The sequence below is a fragment of the Aythya marila genome (assembly GCF_965140915.1).
Source record: "Aythya marila genome assembly, chromosome: 1".
Lineage (NCBI taxonomy): Eukaryota > Metazoa > Chordata > Aves > Anseriformes > Anatidae > Aythya > Aythya marila.
The window spans coordinates 184,267,842-184,295,328 of record NC_139042.1 but is presented as its reverse complement, the minus strand read 5'-3'; the positions used below and the strand labels follow the sequence as shown (position 1 = coordinate 184,295,328).

The window sequence follows — 27,487 nt, the reverse complement described above, 5'->3', positions numbered from 1 at the left end:
TGCAGTTTATTCAGTTTCAAATTAGAAAAAAATACTAAGTATTTGACAATTCACATGCATAAACTCAAACATTACAGCCCAAAAAAGTACTGATTTCTTTCAGTCTTGTATTAAGGCGTTCAGGAATTTCATCTAGGCAGACAAATATCTGGATTTAAAAAAAAAAAAAAAAAAGAACCAAAATGGAGAGACAAGCTATAATTCAGTTTTATTTCTGTTAACAAATATGATCAAAGTGAGTCCTGGTAGTATGCAGCTGCATTCTTCATCTCTTCAGTTGTATGTAGCTGATAGGATTCAGAGTGATTGGGAAAGAAGAGTTATCTTCAGCAAGTTTTCTTCAACAGTGTCTTGATTTGGAGTGCTGAATAAGCCATTGCAATGTTATGTCTGCCAGGACAGATAAAACAAAATGAAAAACTCAACAGCCTGTTTGCAGAGTGTAAAGGGACAACAGAGCACCAGCAGGTTAATAGAAATAAAAACAAACAAACAACATCCAGAAACCACAGATCTTCACTCACACCTAATTAAAAATTCAGCACTTAAGACTCCAGGGTTCTGTTTTCTGTTGCTTTTTGTTTGTTTCTAAGTTATGTGCATTTTACACTCCTGAAATATGATGACTGACATCAAGTTCTCTAAGCCACAGATGAAGAACTATTGGAAAAGCAAAGATTTAAGATGACCATAAAATGTACTGTAAAATCCAGACTGGAATGAAATGCATTGTGAGAACAAAGGCAGAAATACATGACCAGAAGAAAAGAGAAGGGCAAGCATCTGACAAGACATTAAGAAGCCATTTAGGTAGATTGTAGGAGTCCAAGGTCTCTGAAAGACACGGAACAGTGGATCAGAATTTGATAGCTGAAATTGGTCCCCCTCCTGACACAACCTCATGCACTGGGCTGAAAACTGCAGCAGTTTACAACCTGATTCATGAGCAGATTAGATGCTTTTGCCTCAAGGCAGTAACATCTGTCAGGGAAGAAGGAAGAGTGTCAGGGGGCAGCAACAACTGTAGCCCTCAAATTTAAATTTGTTGTCGCATCTGTGCAAAGTTCAAGACATCACTCCAGGAATATCCTGGCAGACCAGCTTAGGCACGGAGATTGCAGACAACAGCATCCCACGGTATCCAAAGCTAGTAACTATATCCTTATCTTCCACAGTCTCTCAGGACCCAGAAGCTGGCAGCCTTACACCTACGCCCCTTGATGATACCCGTTAGTTAGGTTGCAGTTTGCACTGAAAAATGACTCTCTCGTTCAACTGCATTGACATCAATCAAAAATGCAGACAAAGAGGACAGCTCCCACTCTTCTCCTTAACAGCCTAGTAGTTTCATCACTTTAATAAGCTAAATATATTTTCATTACAGTTTTTTCATCATTGATATTTGCCAGTCCTTTGATCTCCCCAGGTTCTTGCTCTTGCTTTCAGTTTCTCCAGGTGTTCTTCAGAATATGGCACAGGAACGAACACGGTGCTCCCATAATGCTCACACAGTTCTAAACACACAACACACACTATCTAGACCCATTTGTTATTCCTTCGTGCACATATTCAGGAACCAGGTCAGCCTTTCTAAGCACAGTGTTACTCTGGAAGATACTTGACTGATTCTCAACCAGGACTTGAGTACTTTTCATGTCTACTCTCAATACTACCACAAGTAGGTGATCTACACTGCTCTATATCAGTGCTGCTTTTCATTATTTTCTAATTTGCAAATTCTAGCACACGTTTTACTGCATGCTTTTTTACTCCCGGACATTCATAGAGATGAGCTAGGATTAAAACCTACTTTCTCCAGGATCCTTCCAGAAATGATGCTGATTGTTACACTGTCTAATTACAATACCACTTTGACATCCTCCACTGCAGCCTTGCTGGTCTGATGAGGATCAAACACCACATTTAGAAAACCTGACAGCTAAGATGGTACTTATGTTGTTGGGGAATACATCTGAGTTTTGAACAAACCAGTTCTTACTTACAGAGCCATGCAATTTCTGAAGCCAACCAGCTTCTGGAGTCCTTCACCAGCAGTCTTCAAACTTCTTTCCATGTATTCTACTTTCTCCATTTCAGTGCTAGGTCAGGCCTGTGTCCACCTCAATCTGCCCCTCACTTATACAGATAGTCTGGCTATGCAGTCTTCCTCAGTCTTTATATCCCTAAGTCTATCAGTGCATTCTGTGTCCTTCCTTTACTCAGAAACAATGGCTGCATGCCAAGCTGCAGCAAAACTAGATCTGGTCCCCTTCAAACAAACTTACCCAAACCCTGTACACCATTTCCAAGAGAATATATGAGTGTCCTGCCTGACACCGCCAAACAAGTTTCTAACAAGCACACAGTTGAAATCTTCCCCTCTCTGAAGCCCAGGTGTCATAGCAGTCTCCTCACTACCTCCACTACCTGTTTCTCCCTGCCTGTGATGAAAATTTCCCCTGCTGCTGGGAGAAACTGGCTTTCCTCCCATTTCCACTCCCACTGTCTCTCACTCAGCTGAGCCCTACGGAGCTGCATAACTCTTCTGACAAGCCTGGTTTCCTCAAGAAGCAGCTATAAATATCTACCCAGGCTGCATCCCTCCCAACCAGCACCACCTGTCTTAGCAGTGTGCGGGGAAGAAGGGTGGCACAGAGGCAGCATGTCCCCAGCCACGTGCTGCTGCTGGCACCACTGCTTCACCCTGCTGGCAGCACTGGCTTGGCCCACCTTCCCTCCTGCTCACTTCAAGGGCTCTGAGGAGCTCAGCTTTCTCCACGGGATACCCAGGGAATGGAAGGGGAGAGCATGAGAGAGGAAAGAGACAGGGAAATGGAGGGAAAAAAAAAAAAAAAAAAGAAAGAGAGAGATGGGCAAAAAGAAAAGGCTAAATGGGAGACAACTTCATGAGGCACTGTTTACAGGTCCTCACAGATTTTGGATATATTCAGGGTGTCTCCAGTAGGACAAAAGCACTAGTGACATGCATGTAAGACCTGATTACAAAGTAAAATCACGAATAGGAACGCTTATCAAAATTTATTAAACGTCACCTAATAACTGGAAGGCCTTCATACCAAGTTACTATTTTTTTTGCAAAAGTAACATGTTTTTTTGTGAAGGATTCAGGTAGTCTCATTTTTAGACACACTTTTCCAAGGCCCCTGCCAAACTAATTTTATAACTTCTTGTGGAACTGAAGTCACTCTAGAAGTGATTTTTAAATTATACATAATTCTGTATTAAAAGCAATTCTATTGAAGGAATACTATTTGAAGCAAAATCTTTCAAAGTAATTTGAGATTTTCAGTTATATGATGGAGCTAGATATTCAAATCTCATTAATGTTTTAAAACATCTGATTCAAAGTATACACTGATGATCCCATAAGAAAAAGAAGCTTACCGATGTTATCCTTCTCTTTACAGGAAATAGAATAGCAACAGATTTCTCTATCTTGAATAGCTGAAAGGTTTCTACAGAGCAACAACAAAAAAAAAACATTACATGGTGTTATAACTTCACAAAAACTGACAGAAGAAATTGCCATTAAATTACATATTTCCTGCTTTTTATTCAGTGAGTTAAATTCTATCCTCAGATACTCAATTTTTAAAATACGCTATGACATGAAAAAGGTTTTTTAAATTAAAGATTTTAAGGTTATAAAGTCATTTCAAACATTCGAATTTCTAAGTCAATATAATAGTGAATAATAAAAAAGCAGAAATCCATAAGCTGACAATAAAATTCTGTACTGGCAACTGAATAACAGGACTTTGTCTTAGCATTCACCTTTTACTCTCTTAAATTAGAATTCAGTGTTTTTAGATCTATTAAATCTTGCAGTCAGACAACAGTATTCAGCATTAATATTCAACAAGCTTATTATATCATACACAAAGATACCAGATACAATTCCTACTTGAAAGGATACTTCTACAGTTAGGAAGACGCGGCTTCTTAATTTACTTGTTTCGTTGCAAGAATTTCCCTATTCCCCCTCAGCATTTTTGAACACTTTGCTATTTTTCATTTGTTTATCCTCACACAAGTCATAGAAACATGCAAGAAACAGATGATGCTCCTAGAACAGATGGGAAGTAGAAGCACTGAGAAGGGAAGTCAAGCTTTGCAGAAAAGACTAGGGAGACCTGATGGACACCAAGTTGGACAAGAGCCAGCAGTGCGCCCTTGCCACAAAGAAGGCCAATGGTATCATACGCTGTATTAGGAGTGTTGCCAGCAGGTCAGGGAAGGTGATCCCTTTCCTTTACTCAGCCCTGGTGAGGCCAAACCTGGAGTACTGTGTCCAGTTCCAGGCTCCCCGGTACAAGAGAGACACAGACATATAGGAGAAGGTCCAACAAATGGCCATGAAGATGATTTAGGGACTGGAGCATCTCTCCTGTGAGGAAAGGCTGAGAGAGCATTGGCCATTCACCCTGAAGACAAGGCTCAAGGGGGTATCTTACCAATGTGTACAAATATCTGAAGGGAAGCTATAAATAATATGAAGTGGTGCCCAGTGACAGTACAAGTCAATGGGCACAAACTGAAGCACAAGACGTTCTGTGTGAACATCAGGAAACACCGTTTTGCTGTAAGAGTAACTGAGCACTGAAGCAGGTTGCCCAGAGAGGCTGCATAGTCTCCCTCCTTGGAGATAACTCAAAAGCCATCTGGACGTGATCCTGGATAACAGGCACTAGGTGGCCCTGCTTGCTTAAGCAGAGGGCTTGGATCAGATGATTTCCAGAGGTCCCTTCCAACCTTTATGTGATTCTGTGATTCCTAAACCTCAGTTTAGTTGCTTGGCCTTTGGACCATCCTTCTACACTACAAGCTTCACTTCACTTCCTACTGATTAAAATGATGTGATCTGAGATACAGAAACCTGTTCTGCAAAGTTATTGCTATACCACCCATTTTTACAAAATTGTGTATTTCATTTAAAATTACCCTTATAATGCAACAGTTTAAGTTAGTTTCAGTTATACATAAATATATGATTTTGGATACATGCCAAAAATATCCAAATTGCTTAGATTTACAGACAATAGTTTAAAAGGTTCTGTTGTAATGCCATTCAAGCACTAAACTGCCACTACAAAGTACTCAGAGAAGTGTAAGTGAGCCTATTACTATCTACCAGTTTTACCTTCAGTGATGGGAAAACAGGATTATCTGGAACAACTTTACACAACCGAAATAATAATCAAGAGAAGTTCAAATCTCCTGCAGTCAGTTATCAGCCTAGATTGCTACTTCAACTGCCAGCAGAACTCAAAGTGGAGCATCTGAGAATGTAAAATAGAATCTGTTATAGACAGCTATTGCCATAGACTACCAATGACTTTCTCTTACATACCGCATTTCGCAGCATTTCAGCTTTCTACACAGCCCAGATACTTACAATTTCTCAATTAACTGCTTTTCATCCAGTGCACCTGGGAGGTCTCTTTTATTTCCAAGGACTAACACCTGAAAGAAATAATTCATATTTATGTTAATCCAGGGGCAGTAGAAGTTTATTTTTGTCTTTAGCCACCTGCTGGCATTATTTTGGATCTCACAAACAAGTATTCAGAATGCAGTAACTGACATATTCAAAACGACCAATGTTTGTGTGAGCAGCCTGGTAATGCCCCTTCCAGTCAGGGTCTGGTGCTGGGTACATATCCTTTGAAAACTGAACCTGTCTAATTGTCTCTGGGTATATCAGTATCAGAAGTTCCCTATGTGCATCCCATTAGCATGAAACTAAACTTGTAAGGGAGCATGCAACAGTGCACTCAAGACACCAATGGTAATTCAATCCACAGGGCCAGGCTGTTGTTCATCAGAAGTAAGGCCCCAGGAGAACAAGCTGGGTCTTCAAGACCACGATTCTCTCCACAGTTCTGCTTCCCTGCTTAACGTAGGTGAACCAAGGCACCCAAACTACAACCCACACAAACAGCAGCTAAATGACTGATTCCTTTCCCACCCCACTTTGAGCAACCATGGTTAAAAAATCAGAGGGCAGCCATTAAGAATTAAGTCTGAGAAATGCAGTAAATCTACTCAAGAGTTGCTGGGACATAAATTTCCTATACAATACACAATACTTAAAACCTCAAGTATAAATTAAGGTCAGATGAATGGTTTGATCACATTCTAAGATAAAGTAAGCAACAAAGGCTTTTCTAATCATGGTTGCATTATTGTTTTCCAGATGCGTTCCAACTCCAAGTCAAAGTCAGGATTGTTCCATTATTTTCCATGCAATTGGAACACAAAAAAACTCATTACTTGCACTCTCAGATTAAAAAAGGTACCTTAAAATCTATAGCGCCAAAGTCTAAATAAAATAAATTGAAGGAAGTTCAAACTAGCTACTACCTATCAAATAAAAATAAGTAAAAATTAATTACTGCACCTTGAAAATTACTGTGATGGTCAGGCTGGGCAAATGAAATATGGTATAATACCATATAAAAGCAAAGAAGCTTAATTAAATACTTCTGAAGATATTAGAGACCTACCCTGTCAAGGAAGGGGCAGTGAGAAGTAAATCAGAATGTGCAGATAGTAAAATAGAAAGACAATGTCACTGCCCATGACTGGTCTGACAGTACATTTCCATAGGATTTGTTCAATATGTAATTAACATATAAAAATGCAATAATAATAGCAAAACTTATAATAAGGATGGAGAATCAGTGATTGCATTTGCCTCATTTTATTTTCACAGTGATTTGATGGGGACTCTGTTGACTTTCTGTCTACTCATCTGCAGCTGACTTCAAGCATTTTCACTGGCTGAGTATCCAAATACTTGCTCACATAAATGGGCCAAACATGATCCATAAAGTCATCCATAACTTCTCCCTGATTTTTATGTAGCATTACTTGTTCTTATGATCAAAGATAAAAACTCATTTGGTGATGCCAGCATCAAAGATCAACACTTATCAGATTGACTCATACCAGGTCTCAAATGGCAGATTACATTTAACTTAACATTAGTCCCCAACTTCGTAATTTCTGACTAGAATTTCAGCAGGACATACTATTCTTTGACACCTTGAGAACCAAAGTATTTTTGTATGATTTTAAATTTGAAAAAGCTACAAAGAAAAAGAAGTCAAGAGAAAAAGTCAAGTTCCTCCACAACCTCTGGAAGCAGAGGTGCCTACTTACTATTAGCATCTGCTAACCTTCAGTAAGACAAATCTCAGAAGTCTTAAGATACTGCCACAAACATATCTAGGTCAGTGGTTTAAACCCAGCCAACAAGGGGACTGGCTGGAAATAATTATTATCTGATAATGCCACATGTGAAAATGAATTTGTTCCAAATCTGTTCTGACCTTTAGACTAGAAAATGTACAAACACACTGCAGCACTGATAAGATGCTGAGTCGTGTGAAAAATGTTACTTTTTTTTTAAGATAGTTTGGTGCATTAAAGCTGCATTACACTTACACTAGTATTTTCAAGAGTCCAAGAGAATCCATTCACGAGGATTTAAGACTACACAGTCTACATTCAGGTAAGAACCAGCAAAATCAAAATACTTACTGGAATTCCATGCAATTGTGGCTTATCTATCAAACTGTGTAGCTCATTCTTTGAAGCTTCTACTTTTTCTAAGTCTGCTGCATCCACCATGTAACTGCAATAGGAAAATAGTTATGATATTGTCCACTACATAAAGTTGCATTAAAACTTCTGAAATGTGACAAATGTGTTCACATTGACAACAGCATTGAACCTCTCCTAAACTGTATAAACCTTACATTTACTAACACAGGAAGACACAGAATTAAATATGGGCTGTGGGGAAAAATGGCCTGGAAAATGCAATTGCTGATATAACTGGAATGTGGGACGTAAAAAAAGCATTCCTTATATTGTGCTGGTTCCTCTTACTGAATGGTTTGACAGATCTAAGCATCCTATTAAAGACTCTTCTAGAAGCAACTGTTTCTAGTGGAAGGATTTTTTGCAGTAGGAAAAACCAACGTCATCAAGATATTGAAGAGTAATAGGCAAATGGATGGAAAGAATGGACACTATTAAATATAATTGTATCTATATATAGTGCTAGGAAACAACAAGAATATTGCAAGCATAGGAAACAATTTTCTGCCAGCTGCATAATGTAATACCTTACATCCAGATGCCAGTGAAGTCAAAACAAGACATTTTAATATGGTAAGTTAAGGACCTCACTGTTACAATCCAAGTAGTTTTTTCTTGAATTCTGCTTTCTGCTGCTACAGCAATCAGGTTCTGAAAAGAACACTGCTGCATATCTTATGCTTACTCTTTGTTTTTGTATTATCACCAAGTTCAGCTAAGCATTTGGCCATAAAAGAAAAGTAGCATCATTAAGAAAGGGGTAAGTGAGATGGAAAAGAGGAAAAGCATATCTATATTAATAATATGTATTTTAAGTTATGTTTTATATAGGCATACACAAGAAAACTTACACAACTGCATTGACTCCTCTGCAATAGCGTTCCCACATGCTTCGAAACCTTGGTTGCCCTCCAATGTCCCATACCTGGAAAAGGTAAACACACACCAACCCCAAACTTTAACTACACAGCTCTAACAGCAGACAACTTAACAAAAGAACTCTTATATGCAGCATGCAGGTTGTATTCATACTGCCTACATTTAGGCAGTTCTTAAAGTAACTGTCCTCAGAGACTGGTCTTCTCAGCCCATTTTGGTCAACAGGCAGTCACAGTCCTGTGACCGCAACAGCTCCAAATGCTCACTTGGACACCTCTACCCTTTCCCTCTAACTGCAAGAGAAATGTAACTCATATAGGCAAGTGAATTCTGCAAATGCACAGTCTAAAACCCACAGAGAATAGCTTATTTGAATGCAAACAGTTATGGAGTAGCATTTTTTATGGGGCTAGGGAGACCAGAGACAAGAATACATCAAGCCTTCTGTGTAACAAAGGATACTGATAAAACACTTGGTCAGAGAGTAGAATGAATCCATGTAAAGGTCTATATATGCTAGGGAACTCCACTACCTCCACAGCTTTCCCATTTGTTTATTACATGTGCTTTAAAATACATGGTTTTGCTGATTAGAACCAAAAAGGAAACAGTAGTATAAGGTAGGGCTGAAGTGATTCATCCCTAAGGAAGGGAAGCTTAAATTCTTCTTGGGATTTTATAAACTCCAATTCTGCAAATGCATACACATGCTATTAGTGCTGGACAATCCCACTGAATTCCTTATCATCAAAGGGCATCCAAAGACAGTTGTGTACAAGTGACACACTCTTTAAAACATTGATGGCTACCAAAAAATAAAAGGATTGGATTTGTTTCTATGTCAAGGGCAAAAATTCCTTATTTAATCCTATTTAACTATCAGAGCAGTATACTCAATACACCTAAACTAGGAGGCATATCCATTACAGCACAAACTGAATTTGGAAGTAGCATGCACAGAAGCAAAAAATTACGCCTTCTCAGTTTTCTTAAGAGTTGTTTTCATATTTATACTTCCTGAATACCAACATATTAAAGCTGCTGTTGGGTGTAAAGACTTGCACAAAACAGACTTAGTATACCCTTGGGATAAGGACTTTTTCAACTAACGTGGGCTGTATTTTTTTATTCCACAGTCCATAAATCATATTTATGTATGCATTTCTCCATCATTTTCAACACCTTAGGTTCATATTTTGGAAAGAAATATTCCCGAAATCACCATTAAAATAATTCCATGATTGATATCTTACCATTTCTCCTGGCATAAAATTAGTATACTACTTAAATGTAGATTGCCTTTGATCCCCTTTATAAGATTAAGAATTTTACACATTAAAGAGAGTTGAGTGAAATTCTGAACATGAACTGGGTATCAATTATTATCTGCATTGACATTTGAGGTGCTGTTTCAGAAGTCTTAATAAAATACACCTTTTATTTTAAAGCATGAAAGAGACGACTACACAGTTCAATATTATAGTTAGATGACAAATCTCACACCAACACTAATTATTCCAATAACTCATCAGGACCTTGAAACTATCAGTAGCCATCTGGTGCACATCTGTGTGTCTGGAGAAGGAAACCGTATTATTTTCTTTGTAGATCAGAGAGGAAAGAAAGGGGAAAGAGGACAGGGCAGGCCAGTAGTAGGATGAGATTTTTGAAGGCTGATAGCCATTATTCCTGGTAGCCAGAAAAATCTACAAGATGATGTGGCCTGGACTAATCACAAAATAAGCACTAGATAGCAAAATCCTGGGTTTGTCCTTGTTTGATAATATATTGCATCTATACTATATTAAATTGCACTACAGAACAAGTGTTACTGTCATTAGGAGAAAGAGTCACCTTGAAGCAATGGGAAGATAAGTCATTTCCAGTCAGTTTCCCTAATAAGGCTTACAGCTATTCATTAAAGTACAACACGAAGGACACATGAGAGATTAGGTGTTTCTAATAGCACTTTGGAATCCATTTTATATCAATATATTAAGTTATAATTATGTTAAGTAAGGAAAGAAAATAAACTGATAAAAAATCCCTCTCCTCCTTGCTTATGAAATTAAAATAGTCCAAGTACTAACTTCCTAATAGTCTTTACTATACTGAATAGCCAGTAACAGTGTTAGCTACTTTATTCCAAACACAAATCTCTGCCTCAAACCATTTTCATTGTAAATGACCGAATAGAGAATTGTATAACAATAAGGGGCACCCAAGAAGGAAAGGGGAGATGTGTTAGCATCACAGATGTTTTCATGCATGAGCCCTGCGTGTTTTGTACATCACTTATTTTGTACCCCAGCATTTAATACACACGTAAAATATTCTGTGTGTGAACTTGGAGAGGTGGGAGACTAGATCTTAACAGAATATCAAGTAAGCTGTAAAAAAAAAGTTAATTTTGTCTACATGATTTTTAAGAGACCGGATTTCAAATTGCTCCTGTGGCTTTTGTTGGGCCCTCAGGAATCTAATTTTCACAATATTTAATAGGTAGCTTTATCCTTAGACCAGCTGATGTTAAGAATCAGACAATACCTACAGAATGACCGAACAAAGCAGAGAAAGAGTTTATTTGATATCCAGTGCTATTGCCTCAGAGAAGATCAAAATCTCAAGGAGTTGCTGTTTAGGCTAAATCTCAGAGGCACACACACCTTAGTCCTACTGCATTTTATAAATCGCTATTTTATCTGTTTCTGTCTACTCCTGTGGAATAGTAATTCTTACCATGCTTGCAGGTCTGTGCTCCCATACCGTAATGCAATGTTTTATTTTGTAAACGAGATTAATCCCTGCACGTTGGAATCATCATTTACCATAGTGCTTATGCTTACCTGTTCAAATTCTTCTCAAACAAGAATCTCTCTGGGTATGTCTCGTTCAGCTTCCATACTTCATGTGGCTATAAGGCTCCCTCCTAAGACTGTAGCCACCAGCTATGTTTAAGGAACAAACCTTTTCCTTTTGCAGAGGTGTATCATGCCAGCTGAGCAAAAATGCAGTTGTGGCATACATTCAAAGGTTTGCAAAAGCTTTCAGGGACAGCAAGCCTCATTAACACTCTAGTTGTGCTTCTTTTAATTAGCTTTTATTGTGGGAGGGTTTGACAGTTAATGAGAAAGTTGTAGGAAGGGAGAAGTAGTATTTTCTAGATGACAGTTTTTCAGGGCTTTTGTTTTTCAGACATGTTGGATGGGATTTATTTTCTGATAGAGATGTGTACCATGACACATTTGTGTTTGTATGTCGATGCATAGGCTCAGTACCCAAGATCTCACTCTGGTCTGACAGCTGTTCAGCTGACCCAAAGCAATGTCTTCTTTAGGATGACAGCACTATGCCCTGGGGTTGTCGGTACCGACTAGAGCTCCTCTCACTATTAAAGGAGCTTAACCCTCAGGCAGGCAGAAAGCTGTTTACATTCAAGCATCTTAATTTGCAAGCTGAAACTGACTCTACAAGCACCTGAATGCAGAAATGTATCTTTCTAGTTGGACGTACTCAGACAGCATCAGCCAAAAAACCTAACCCGAACAAATAGGTTACAGGATTCTAAACACAGAAAAATATTTGGGCAGAATAAGGTAGCACCAGCAACACCTGACAACATGTTGTACACAGACACATCCATGTATATTGACACGTGACTTAAGAGCTCACACATACACAGCAAGCACACAGCATTCAAAGACAACGCAATGTGAAAGGACAAGGAGCAACTGGAAAGCACTGGATTTATTTCCTGCAACTTCAGCCACCTAAAATGTAGGCATCTAACCCAAGTTAATAGCATCTTCCTGGGATTACAGAGGGAGCCCTGAGGGCACCTAAAGCAGAAAATGATGGCATCTGTCTTACCTATCTCCCCTGTCAGTTGAGCCATTCTTGCAAAGCACCCACTGCTTTCCTCTGAGTTTAAACAACTGGCTCAGGCTGGCTTCCACCTTATTACCTGGCTAGGGCTAAGGGAGACAAACCCTGAATAGTCACCTCCTCTACACTGTATTCTTCCTCCAGTAACGTTAACCTTTCTCATCTAATAAGTGGGAAGAATACAAAGAGTTACACAAACAACCTTAAACTTTTAAATAAAAAAGCCATGTGGCTACATTTTCTGCAAGCAATACTTCCCCAAACACTGTATTCCTTGAAATCAGTCTTGCTCTGTCAAAGAACCCTGTTGACACCCCTGACTGGTGATAAAGCCCCCCCCCAAAAAAAGCCCTAAAGATCTGAAACATTTTTACAATTAATATTTTATTTTAGTCACGTTGGGCAGAAAAAAAATACTATGTGAACATTTCACACAGTTTATAATTATTTAACTTAATCATAATACTTTCACTGAAGAACTGGAAACAAACTTAGATTTGCAACACAAAATGGCTGAGCAACTTCAACTCCTGAAAAGGATTATAAGCAAGACACAAAAGCAAAGTCTGTTCTCAGCAACCATTTTCTGATTCTAGTACTGCTTACATCTGCGCTGTGTCTGAGGGCAGGATAGCACCAGGGAGCCCAGATTTAGAGATAAGATCCTTAACCAAGATGTAACATACCCCTAAATCCAAGGAGCCAATCCCTCCTAGCCTCAATATTGTGTCTTCTCTCAAGAAGAAAGCCCCGAAGTTGGGTGATCATGTGCAATCCTTTGCATACACTTTTCACATGATCATGTATCAGTCTCCAGACATCAAAATCCAAGAGATTCTGGTGAAGGTTGGCACATAGCAGTTGTAAGCTGTAAGGATAACTTGCATTTGGAAGACTGACAGCAAGGAGACCAGAGGCAAGGACATTGCTAGCTCAGAAGGGCTGATCAATAGCTCCTGTAGTGATTAGTAATTTTGCTTGTCCTTGAAGAACATGTAACCATGAAAGCAAAATGAGTATTTGCTCAACAGCAGAAGCTAGTGGGATGCACAACAGTCTGTATGCTGGGAAAACATACTCCAATATTGTTAGACAGACAACCAAAGGACATTCTCCCATGTCAGATTTAACCCCCAGAGCAGCTGCCTGGCACTCTCCTCACGTGTCCCCTCTTGCCCTCTACTTCTCAGGTCTGAGCAATCCTGACAGATTCTTGGCATTTATCAATGAGACAAAGCTGCTGAGGAGAGAGCTAATCAGAGGCAACATTTATGGTCCCCTGGTGTCCCAGCAGGATGTTCGAATAGGACATACGTTTAAATAAGTTGCAGATAACTTCAAGCTGGGAAGGGATACGAAGAGAAGATCAGAATCCTAAATTATCTGGACCGATTAGAGGGACAGTCTGAAATAAAAGTGCTGAAATTTAACAAGCACAAGTTCAAAATGCCATATTCGGACAGAGGGAACCAAATGCACTGATACAAAATAGATAACCAGGGGGAGACAGAGGAAGAAAAGCTCTTGAGCAGTTCACTTAGTATGAACTGTCTTCAGTGCTGCAGATCTTAAACCAGCATGTTGTAGCAGAAGCAATTTATGTACAACTTTGGGAATATTTACTGCCCTATCCTCAGAGCCAGTGAGGCTCCTGTACTGGTTTTAACCACCAGTCTATAGAAAATATGTCAAATTTAAAAAAATCAAGACCAGCTTGGTGGCCCCCCACACATACTGGTGCCTGGGGCTGTTCCTCTCCAGGTACAGACTTGGTGTTTCCCCTTGTTGAACCACATGAAGTTCCTGTCTGTTGAGATCTCTCTGAATGACGAACCCACCACCTGGTGAATCTACCACTCTGCTCAGTTTGGCAGCATCTGCAAACTCTGTCCCATCATCCAGATCCCTAATGAAGACATTAAACAGACTCCAGGATACATCACCAGCAACTGGACTTCCTGATGGGGTGACTTAGCAGGTAAGATATTTTTTATTGTTGCTGAATAGTAGGATGAAGCATTAAAAAGCAAGAAGAGTATGTTTCTCTGTGGATGTTTGGAAACATGGAAACAGTGCTGTTTAGAGGAGGAAGGAATGCAGCAATGAAAGAAGCTGGAGAGGAACATGCAGAGCTGGGATTCTCCTCCTCCTTCTCAGTTGTATTCAAGCAAACAGCAAGAAGCGAGAAGCTTGGCTTTGCCCTCCAGCTCATTTGCCTGCACTTGCCCAGGCTGCAGCTCCCATGGAAGTACGCTGGCCTCTAGTGGTGACAGCTGGAGTGGCTGCAGCCCAACCTCTGCAGCTCCAGTTCTCTCCAGCCTGCAAATAGTCAGTGGGGTTGCAGAAATTGTCTGGTGGCGGGATTTTAAGACGGTAAGCTTAAAACAAAGTGAAACAGCAAGGAAAAGAAGTTGCTCTTTTGCCTGTGTGTACACATTTCTTGTGTTGCTTTACCTCTTTTTCATATCTGAGATTATTCTAAGACAACCACTATGAGAATCAAAGGTTTATGAGTTGGAGCTTCACAATCCTCTAAAGCAACAACTAATGATGCACACCTTCCGAGGCTCTCAAAATTTGGTATGTCAAAAGAAATGTTATAGCTACTCTCTAGCTTATTGAACAATAAATCTCACAAAACCAGAAGTACAACTGATACTGAGCTAATCCAGAAATAGAGCAATCCCACAAAATCAAATTACTTAGCAAATGACAAAACTTCTTTGGAATTAAACCCGCAAATTACTTCTGTCATGGAAATTTTGTTAGAAAAAAAAAAAAAAAAAAGTGATAGCTATTAATTTCATTATGAACTTCATCAAAATACTTTTAAGAGATCCCTAAATTGCAGTACATCAGGTATTTTGATGCTGGAAATCATTCTGTAATTTAATACCTCAATCGCAGCCTCAAAATCTATAAAGCCTCTTGCTTGGATTCCAAATGGTGTGGTAAAATCTTTTCTCTTTTCCTCGCCTGCTTTTTGGTAATTGTAGGTGACAGGTTTTATGAAATACACTGATACACTGAATTTATGAAATTGATAAGCTGAAGTTTGACAATACACGGTTACAGCTAACAGCTTTACAATTCCGATCACGCTCAACCACACAAGCCACATTAAAGACCAAATGAAACTGGCACTCTTCTACTCTTTAGACCTGCTTAAATCAGTGTTTTTCTTTCAGCATGGTTCAGATAAATACTATTATACACAGGTATGTCAGTGGCCATACTTTTACACTCTAGGATTACAGAATTACTAAATATGAGAATAAATCCGCTGACTTCTGCAAAAGACTGCCAAAATACTAAGAAAGTAGACTGCAGGGTCCTTAGTTTTTGCTGTCTTCTGGAATTGTATGGAATCTAGAGATAGAACTGTACCTAGGAAACCAGACGATGATGTTGCGCTAGCATAGTATTTCCTCTTAGTGGCCTGACTGAAAATATGGCAAAAAACAAATGAAGGATTAGTATCACCTACTTGTTGGCTTTGTAGCTTTCTTTCCCTCAAGTGATCAATCTTAGCCTTCTAGAATAGCATTTTTTCCCTCAATGACTTTTTGACCCAGATAGCTCCTCAGCCTCATTCTTATATTAAGTTTAATTTATTCTGTCACACAGTGTCCCCTTAGACCTTCGAAAAAGGTTAGATGCAGGACCTTTCTGCTTAATATGAAAATTGCTCCTGACATGCTTGAAGGACTTTACAGGTTTAGTAAAATAATGCTTTATCCAAGAATTCTAATAGCAGCTGATAGCTGGCTATCATACTATTTCTATGCTTGAGAAAAATAACCTGCTTTGTTGTGAAAGGTTAAATAAAATTCCACTCAAATTCCTCGCTAACTATGCTGCAAATAGTTCATTGAAGGATGAGCAAGAGGCATCCCTCTCAGCATTCTCCAATCAGCTTATCGTCAAACAATGTCATCTCTTCTCACAGTAAAGTAATTTTGGAAACTTTATCTAGCAAATAGATGGTAAGATTTTAACAGTTTATTTAAATGCGGGGATATTGACTTTTAAATATTTCTTGACAGGCTTTCAAGGAAATAAGCATCTATGTATCAGCCATATTCCCCCCAAATGCTTATTTTCACTATACACTGCTGTAGCAGAGAGACCACTAGAATTTGTTGGGATACGTTATTTTCCATGCATATTGGTTTCCAAACTTAGTGCTGTTTTCAAATCTAGTAAACTTACTAATAATGTTAGTATTATCCGCTTATTCTTACCAAATAGACAGTAAAACTTTTCATATAACATGGTTTTTGAGAACAAAGTGCAGAACAAGGCATTTTTACACAGAAACCCACACACCTCGTCCCTGCATGAAGCTGACGTTGATATCATCTGTGTAAACAGTTCCACTACAAACTTTCCTTGCCTATTTGAACCATCCTAATTCAAAACACACTTTTTATTTTGAGGACTCTGTTTACTTGTAAAATACTTTTGTTTGTCTAGTTGAATGAACCATCAACCGCTTTCTCCTTTTCTTCCATGTCTGACAATTCGGTAGCAGTACCAGTACAGCACTCCAACTGTCCTTCTGTTTTCTATACATAAATATTAAATCATGGCTTATTGTTTCTAGTCAAAAGACATAAAACAGGAGAACTGAAAGGCAATTCACGCTCTTATAGATTATTTATCCTATCCATAATCTCTTATGATTATTTATCGTGGAATGAGGTAACTTTTTTATTGACTGTGGCATCCACAGACTTCTTTCATCAGTCTTGTGGCAAGGCAGATGCAATGAGAATTATATAAACTGGATATTTAGGAATAAATAAAATAGAGAGTATCCTCTCCCGGATAAATTGGGCAGCACAGCCAATCTGGCAAATTAACAGATGGTTGCAGGACTGTTGCCACAGACAGGGGTTTGGCTACTTAGACTTATTAGACTTATTCACTCCTAATAAGTGAAAAGACAGTTTGACTACTTGAACAGATGCAAACAGCTTTGGCTTGTGAGCCTGCTGCTTCGTAACACAGTACTAATCAGAATTATGTCACTGGTTTAGTTCTCCTACACATCTACCACTGACTTTTAAGAAGCCAAGAATGCATGGGATGGCCTTAGGATTCATATACACCTCCAAGGCAGTACCGTTGATGTTCTAAATGCACTATCTTGAGTTACTATCCCAGCTAGTGCACATGTTCATTTTTGCATAATATGTAGAATCTTTGAGGAGAAAATCTATACCATTAGTGCATCAATCCAACTGCTCTGGTACTGGTGGCTATTGACTTCATAAATTCTCTTTCATAACTAATATGAAAAATGAATTAATCATGAGGATTAGAAAAGCTTAAAACTATTCACAGTTTGTAAATCCTAACAACATAGCATTAAACTTTTATTTAAAAAAATATTGCCACATTTTTCCAAACCCACAGTCAGCCTATGTGTGCATACTGAGCACATAATTCTGGTAGCCCCAGAGCCACATGCTGTGTTAGCTGTACTTAAAAGTTTGTAGCTATCAGGGTAGAAGGATGAAAAGCTTAATTTTAACTTAAGGAAAACACATTTTTTCTTAGAAGTGGAAGGACTGCTTTCTTCCTGCCCACATTCAAAGCTGTAAATATGCAATCTTGCAACTAAGTCGATCTGTCTAAGCTGCCCTCAAAATGCATGTGCCTGTACCCTGCTTTCCTACATTGGGGTGGCACCACCAATCATTCAATTGTTTGGGGGACCACATTACTTCAGTAATTTGACCACATATAAACTAGTATGGTTGTTTTTTCTTTTCTTTTCTTTTGTTTTAAAGAGGCTGCATCCAGCTAGATCAATTGGCTGTTCTGTTTACTGCTTTCCCATGTAATAATTAGTGTGGTAGGAAAGGGGTGCTAGGGTACATGGCCAGGCTTAAAGTGGAACGTAAAGCCTCTTGTCATGATCTACTTAAATTGACTGTAAAATCTGACCTTTAGTCTCCACCATCCTCACCTGATTCCCTCTTAGGTTTCCCAGAAAGGAAATCTGATTTGTCCCCCGTGTGAGGAACATCATTGGGAGGTTTAGAAGTGCTACCACAGGCAGAAAAGCAGGTGTGATAAAAGGTTATTTTGTGACTTTTTGGAAAAAGGGTTGATTTCACCTCACTCTACATTAAGAATTCTGTTTGGAAAGCAGAATTTGGAGCCAATTTTTAAAATATGCAGTTCTGATTTTGATTTAAAAGACATTCTCTTGTAGAGAAGATAAACAGGAATGTGCCACACTACTGTTATGTTCAGGTATGTTCCTTCTAGAGCAGAATTCAACACTTGCTCAGCAGTAGTGATGGCTGTTAAGACATTTAACAGAAGAATTCAAGACTAGAATTTTATTCTTTTTTTCATTCACTGACATCCACTCCTAGACATTTGCTGCTTCCTCTTGAATTGGTATGAGAAGGTACTTTGAGGAATTAGATGTTCATGGTTTGGCCTTTGTATATGCAATGGGATGAGGCACAAAGAAGCACACCAGTGGAAGAGGAGATCATGTTTGATGAGAAAACAATGACTGTAAAGACAGTGGAAAAACAGTATAGTCATTGGTCACAGCCAACACGAGTTCACAAAGAGAAAGCCATGTTTAACAAACATAATTTCCTTTTATGATAAGGTCACATACCTAGTTGACCAAGGGAAGCCGTCTGACATAATCTTTCTGGAATTTAGCAAAGCTTTCCATACCGTTTCTCACAGTATCCTTCTAAACAAAATGTCCAGCACACAACTAGATAAATACATAATGTGATGGGTGAACAAGTGGCTGACATGTTGGGCTTAAAGGGTATTAAAAAATGGGGTTACATCAGGCTAGTGGCCAGTCATTGGTGAGGTTCCACAGGGCTCCATTTTAGGGCCAGTTCTCTTTAATGCTTTCATAAATTACCTGGATGCAGGACTAGAATGCATACTAATTAATTTTGCAGATTATAGTAAATTAGAAGGAACTGCTGACTCCCTCTAACGTAGGGAGGCCTTGCAAACTATTGACAAATTAAGAGATCTTAATAGGGAGATCTTGACAAATTAAGAGTGCTGGGCAGCCACCAACAATATGAAGTTGCATGTGGGACGACTCCACCCTGACTATACATACAGACAGGGGGGATAAGTGGCTGGAAAGCAGCCCCACAGAAAGGGACCTGCGGTTCTGGTTGACAGCAAGTGGAATATTGGTCAACAGCGTGTCCTGGCAAGCCAAAAGGGCCACCCATATCCTGGGGTGCATCAAGCACAACATTGCTAGCTGGTTGAGGGAAATGACTGTCCCACTCTGCTTTGCGCTGGTGCAGCCTCACCTCAAGTACTGCATGCAGTTCTGGGTGTCAAAATATAAACAGGCCACTAGACAGTGTCCAAAGGAATGCTTCAAAGATAGTGATGGGTTTAGAGGGGACAACATATGAGGAGCGGCTGAGGTCCCTTGGTTTGCTCAGCCCCGAGCAGAGCAGGCTGAGGGGAGGCCTCATGGCGGCCTGCAGCTCCCTCACGAGGGGAGCGGAGGGGCAGGCGCTGAGCTCTGCTCTCTGGGGACAGCGACAGGACCCGAGGGAACGGCATGGAGCTGGGACAGGGGAGGGTCAGGATAGGGGTTAGGGAAAGGTTCTGCACCCAGAGGTGGTCGGGCACTGGAACAGGCACCCCAGAGCAGTGGTCACAGCACCAAGCCTGCCAGAGCTCAAGAAGCGTTTGGAGAAAAAACATATGGTTTAATTTTTGAGTGATCCTGTGTGGAGCCAGGAGTTGGGCTCGACAATTCTTATGGGTCCCTTCCAACTCAGAACATTCTATGACTCTATGAAACTCCATAGCAAGGAACAAGAGGAAACAGCTGTCCATCAGTCAGTATACCTTCTTACTGCAATAAAGTAGATGTTCCCGTAAATTGAGATTCCCCCTTACCAGCCTTCCCTTACTTGTAGTGTAAGCACTACTACAAGCAGAGATGGCCACAGATATGAACCACAAGAGATGACGGACAGCTTGGATGATCTTGTGTATACTGTGAACATAGGTGAAAAAGGGCCAAGACCAGAAGTTAAACTTCTTCATGGATGAAATTCTGTATATGTTTTTTCACTAGTTTCAAACACAGCATTCATAAGAATTAAAACAAAAAGCACAATGAAATAACATCTTCCATTTACAACTTACAGGAGAAACCAAAATGAAAAATCTTTTGAAGGTTTTCTCTCAAAATTTCAGAAGTTTCCTTCTTTCAATTCCTGCTGTGTATGCTTTTTGTGCTACAATATATTTTAGTAAAAATATGGTAAAGGAATAATCAACAGTATTTATTTTAAAACATTAAATTGGACATCATCTCTGCCATCACACATAAATTGGTTGTACAAAGTTACAGAAAAGGATTCCCTACGGAAAAAAAATTCTCCACTGAAGTTTTTGTGTTCTGTGATGACACGGTTTTTACTTCAATGAGTTTGGCTGCTCTGCATTGACTTTGCAGTGCTCATCACGAGTTTTTTTTTAAACTCACAAACACACCATCTATACTGAAGAAAAAAAAAAAGTTTAGGTTTCTTTCAATCGTTTATCTTGCAGGAAATGCTTGAATTAAAATTGCTTCTGTGATTCTACTTTGTCTTCTTGCTTACCTGTTTTATGATAGAAGTAAGATCAGATTCTCTGCCAAAGGAGACTCTGATCACATACTTACCGTAATGATCATCCACAAAGTCGCAAAACTGAGCTTACAAGGCAATAATGATTCTCCTTCGATTTACTTTCATTCCATTTTATATTTTACTCCACTTTACCTTTAAGCTTTTCCAGTCTTTACTGTAGACCCAGTTTTAACGTACTTACTATTATTTATTTTTGGTATTCTGCCAAAATTTCCTGGGAAATTAAAATCAGACCAAATCATTGGTAACGTTAAGAGTTCTTAATTCAGCCAAACCTGATGTGAATTTCAAGAGGTTATATGGGAAAGAGGCTTGGAGTGCTGAGAGGAAATAGCTGGGTGACATTAGACTTTCCATTTCAACAGATTTCAGAAGATGGGCTTATTAGGCACTTATACATGTGGTTGTAGAGACACCTAGTAATTATTCTACAATCTTATATCATAGAATTAGATACTCAGTTAAAATGTTCATCTGAAAGCCTTACCGTCATGAGGTTTTGAAAAAGCATACCAAGATACTAAGACCAGTAACAGAAAGTCACAGTATCTATATCCCTACAGTAATTTTAGGTTTTGGATGATTATTTTCCTTCAGCTTGAACATATCCCAAGCAACAGAAATCATTTATCCCTTGTACCACCTTTTACCTGCTTATTGTTTAAAGTGAGTGGGTAGCCAGTTAACAACTGCTTATTTTCACATTATGGGTGTTTTCATAAAATCCTTGCTAGGTAGAGTCATACCAATCCAGAGGGAAAAGGACATATTTAGAACTAAGCAAGAAAGGAAAGAGAATGAAGGAAAAGAATGGAAAAGTCGAGGCAAAGAAAAAAATCCTACATTCTCTTCACCTAATTTTAGATGAAAGTTATGAATTTGATCTAAACTAATCAACCAGGCTTCCTTCATAATCAAGCAACAAGAGAGGGTGTTAATGCTAGTGATTTCTCTCTAGTTTGATACTTATGGCATGAATCACAACCAAACTGGTGGCATCTATACCTCTCTATAGGCCTACAAGATGGTGCCCTGACAACTGACTTAGATTAGATGTTCTGTTTCTGGATAGCTGCTAACACGATGTGAACTCAACTACACTCTCTGATTAAATGCATAGCTTAGTAGGAAAGTTGCTTCACATTACACTTAAGAGTTGTGGAAAGGGGGAGAGATTACAGAAGGAAGAGGCACCTCCAGGAGACAACTTGGCTCCCTCACTATCTCCAAATTTCATGACTCTTCTAACCCAACGGAGTGCCAGTTTCTGCCTGGCATGGATATCATGAAATCAAATAGGTCAATGCAACACAGAAATATATGGTTATATGCTTTAAAAATATTTTTGAACTAGGAAAACAGGTAAATGGTCCTCTATCACCTTAAAAGAAAATTTCTAAACCTTTTCATTGCAAATTGTAATCACTCTCTTATAATTATCCATTCTGTATTAATGCAAACATGCACACCTACCTTTATGGTAACGTTTCCTTTTGTTATTTTCCTCATATTGAATCCTACTGTAGGAATCATATCTTCTGTGAACTGCCCTGACTAGAATACAAAAAAAATGGTTACATATATTATAAAACAATCCACACACAGCAGATACATCTCTCATTTGCAATCTAAAATTTTAATTTTACAACACTGTAAAACACCACATTAATTTTCTACAAGAACATCGGCCAGCACTTCAATTAATGCATTGTCACGCCAAGGAAAACCGTTCATTTCAGTCCCTTTAAATGATCTTTTATTCTCCTCAGTGACAAGGATCATCCCAGAAACCACGAGACTTCAGATAATTCCTCATTTGATCTTTGAGCAAACCAGAAAGCAGCATTGTAAAAATATGATGAAACTGACTATACTTGGATCATTCCCTATAGTTTCTCACCACTATTACCAACAATTTAACATGAGATAAAACAAATGGTGAAGGAGTACTCATGTGGAGAAAACTCCATGTAGTCCCTTTCCTTCTGAGTAGGTGACAGCAGAAAAGACCCACTGTGGAAACTAAACGAATGCCACTGAGATGGAAAAATTCAAAGTACTAACTCGGCACACCATCAAACTTAACAAAGTGTTGAATGCCTGTCTCTACCTCCTTAGTTAAGAGAAGTATTTCTACGAGACAGGCATTTGTCAATACGACAATGGGAACATTACAAAATCTACCCAACTACAGAAGGTAGCTTTTGAGGAAAAAGGCGAAACTCATTTCTAAGAAGATAATTCATTATTCATTCTTCCTGTTCAAAATGCATCATTAGTGAAGTGTTGTGCCTCACCAGGAATGGTACATTAAGATATGAAGCAGGTTACTTAATAGTTCTTTCTATGCAGAGGTCCAGGCACTCTCTGCAACGCACGCAGTAGTCCTGGATTTCCAGTCACCCAGAAAGGAAGAGTGTGGTATCTGTATCTTCTATCTGCCCCATATGCCCCTCATCAAGCCATGTGACCTGCTTGATTATTTTTTTTTTCATTTGTTTGTTTCTCCCCAAAGAAAATATGAGTATATGGACCTCACTCCAGCAGGGCCCTCCCATTCCAGAAGCAGATGATCAGAGCTTCAAGTGCACAACAGCAGCAACATGCCTCCAGTTGCACACCACCACCAGCTATCCCTAGTGCTGTTGCTGGCCTCTGTATTGTCCTGGTTTCAGTTAGGACATAAATGCATTCTGCAACTCTCTTCATCACTGTTTGTGGCGGCGTGAGAATACAGTTTGTACCACAACTCTGTTTGTGTTTACAAACTAAGATTTTTTTTTAAATTTGAGACTTAAAAAGCTGTATAACCTTTGACAGCTATTTGCTCCTCTTGTATGATTTTGGGGCTTGGAATTAGATCCTTTGGGCAAGAAACAAGATCCATCAATTTCTTGTTCAATTTCACCTAGGGAAACCTCACTGCTAAATTCTGTACTATACATCTTCCCCATCTTTTGTTTCTGGAAGACTCTTTTTTCTTCTCTTTCCTTGGTTCAGTGACTTGTCAACAGCAGCAGCAAGGAAAACAGGGAAGACAAATGTACCTGCAGTTTCCTACTGATGCACACACCCAGCAGTGTCAGAAGTTTTTAATTGGATAGCATAAGACAAAGCCAATCAGTAACAATCTGCTGTAGCGGGTACTGGCCTAATTTGCTAGTACGCTGGGAATGTAGTATTGTTATTCAGGCACAGGAAAGCTTGGAAAACCAGACAGCCAGCTCAGGAGGCTATCATTTAAGCAAACTCATAGAAAGTCAGCATCCCATTTTGTTAGCGAATTATACACCATGAGTAATATGCTAAACTAGAAGACAAAAATCAAAACAAAAAGCAAGCATAATCCCCCAATAGTTTGGGGGATAGAATGCAACATATTAATGGCTCCTTTAATGGTCTTTATTATCCTAAAAATTTTCAGTTATGGTTAAACAGAACAAGCGACAAAGTGTTATGTTTACAATTCTTTATTTTCTCCACAAAATGTAGAAAATTTGTACACTTAATTTTTTGCTCATATTAGTCCACAAACTCAAACTCCAATTACTGCATTTTGTTTCAAGTGCTGTAAGCACCATAAAGTAAAAAGCAACTTCAATTTTGCTTGCTAAGGAAGTTTTACATGACAAATGGCCTATTTTTGTCAACATACAAGATGTGCAAACAATTTTATTGTTATACCTCATGTAAAAAAGAGATTACATCCTGACACAAATGAAAATAACCAGTGCTACGAAGTTTGTAATGTCCTTTTTAAATGTTGATGAATAGTGAACTGACAATGAATACCGTCATTACTCCTTACTGTATCAAAAACAATGGGACAGATTCTACTTCATCACATCGTGCATATCCATAGTAAAATGCAGTGAAGTTATCCAAGATTTCCACTGGTAATGGAGGACTAAATACGGCTCAAACAGGGAGGAGACTGTCTCAAATCATGTTTATTCAGTGTTTGCATGAGAGGATCACTGAATACTATTCTAAAGTGAGAAAAATAATTATTTCCTATCATTTGTTTATACAACCCATTGCAGTTTGCATTTTAAGAATCCAGTTTTGTAATGGCTATTTTCATCTTGTCTCACACTAGCCACATAAATGCAAATGCGCACAGAGTTCCCTGTCTATTTTCCATCCTCTTATCAACTGGAATCAAGAGTACACTACTACCCATTGCCTCATGCAAAATCGTGTACTCTCAGATTCTCCAACTAGCCTTCTTTGGCAATTATCAGTGCACGTGATCTCCAAATCGAAAGATCCAAAAGCTACAAAAACAGTCATCTGTTTCACTCCTTGAGTCAGAAAACAGGGATGCCTTGCAGAATACTCTTAAGAGCGATGTATGCTGACAAAACCAGGCCTGCAGCAACAGGAGTGCTATCGAATTCACGTTAGCATGAGAGAGGCATGACATCATTCCACAGGTGGTGTAGCACAAATGAGTGTGCAAACATTAAATCTAACACTGCACACTACTGTTAGAGCACTAAGGTCTCTGGACTGCTGTGTTCTCCTCTGCTCCCTTTATGAAATCAATCCACGAGGAAATATCATTTATTAAGCCTTTTCTGCCTTCCCCAGCAAAGCCCGCTGTTGGGACATGAATGCTCCCTGTGGACTAGAGCATGGAGACCTACATGAGTGCCTAAAAATTAGCGACAAGTTTCAGAACATTTTCTGTTTATTGATTGATATCCCTTAAAGCATATCTTCATTGCTAGCTGCACTCTCCCTACCCCATTCCTTTTTATCATTCTCTGCCTAAACTTCTTCATTCACAGTAATTCACAGTGTCCTTTCTTTCCTTTAATCCACAATCACATCTGAAAAGAAACAAATACACTTTGCGAGTGTCTTAGAAATTACATTGAGACAATACATTGTCTCAGTTTCCATCACTGCAGGCCCTACCCCTCCCAGTCTGCTTCTGATTCTTGACCTAAGAGCTATTCAGGATGAGGACTGATGAGCATGTGGGAGCTCCTAAATCATGGCAGGTGAAGCTGCCATACACCTAACAGCAGTGGATCATCTCAGAGAAAAGGGTATCACTGATGAGCTTCCCGATTACTGCTAATCACAGTTAATGTATATTTGTCTGTGTTGGAAAGGAAAGCTTTGGGTGGAAAGGAAAGCTTTGGGATGTACCCAAATGCAGACGAGTGGGCAGCACAGCAAACAGGTAGGAGGAGGCTATTTCAGCGTGGTGACAAAATGGAAAGCACCACAGCAGACGTCAGTGCCAGAGACGAACAAGACAGCAAGGCCATTGTCACCAGAGGCGGGGAATGGCAGAATCGGACCTGAATGCTGGAAGGAGCTATCGAGGGATTGCGGGAGACGATATTTGATGCAGCTGATGGATGGGGAGAATTCAGTGAAAGGGAAGTTAAGGCCTTGGGAGAAGCACAATGTATCGCTAATTATTTGGCGATACACCGACACGAACTTTCAACGACGGGCAACAGGCCTTGGCCGGGGCTCTGTTTGCGATGGCGGCACTTTGCAGTCACGACACGGCAGGCATCTGCCTTCTGTCCCTTGCAGGATTTCACACATATGAAACCGGGGCAAAACCCTGCAGGCTACCAAAGGCCCACGGGGCTCCTGCCGGCCCCCACCCACAACCCCGGCTCCTGGGCACCCCACGCCATGAGGGGCGGCTCGAGCAAAGCCCCCCAACTTGTTGCGGGGGGCAAGAAGCTGTGGCCGAGCCCCGGGCACGCCGCCAGACCCCGTTCCCCTCCTCCGCCCCGCAGCCACCCCCGGCCCCGGGGCGCTGCCGCCTTCCAGCCGCCCCCCAACCCACCCCCAGCCCCCGCCGGGCCGCGGCCGCGTACCGCCAGCACGGTGAGCAGCGTGGTCTTGCCCGAGTACTGCAGCCCCACCAGGGTGAGCTCCATCTCCTCCTTCCAGAACAGCGAGCGCAGCCACTCCAGCAGCCGCGCCACCAGCGCCAGCATCCCGGCCAGCGCCCCCGACCTGCGGCAGGCGCCCAGCCCCAGCGGCACCGCCTCGCTGCTGGGCATGGGGGCGGCGGGCTCGGGACGGCGAGGAAAGGGGAGCGGGGAGGCGAGCCGGAGCCTTCCCCGTGATGGCGGCGCCGCCGCCGCCCTTCTCCCGCGGCCACTTGCTGCAGCCAGGGGAGGGGTTTGGCCCGGCCAGGGGCGGGGGAGCCCCGCGAGGGACCCGGCGGGGAGGAGGCGGCGGCCGGGTGGGGTGCCGGGGACCGCCCGCAGCGGGGCGGCTCCGCCGTGAGATGGCGGCGGGGCGCGGGCGGACCCCGAGGGGTGAAGGAGGGGCCCGGGCGGGGATGGTACCGGGGTCGTCACATCTCCTGTCACATCGCCTGTCATATAGTCTGACACATCGTCTGTCACCCCAGGGCATCAGGCGGCTCCAATGTGGGT

At 40.4% G+C, this 27,487-nt stretch overlaps 1 protein-coding gene across 1 annotated transcript; it reads right to left on the bottom strand.

Annotated features, from left to right (window-relative positions):
* On the bottom strand, positions 1–27,284 carry LOC309884254 (ADP-ribosylation factor-like protein 8B). Its single transcript, XM_082773025.1, has 7 exons — positions 26,918–27,284; positions 22,539–22,619; positions 8,481–8,554; positions 7,567–7,660; positions 5,417–5,484; positions 3,406–3,476; positions 1–390 (listed from the first exon to the last, which is right to left on the bottom strand). Exons 1-7 carry the CDS (start codon positions 27,104–27,106, stop codon positions 341–343), a joined length of 627 nt encoding a protein of 208 aa, XP_082629151.1. The 5' UTR covers positions 27,107–27,284; the 3' UTR covers positions 1–340.
* Positions 27,285–27,487: the final 203 nt, after the last annotated feature.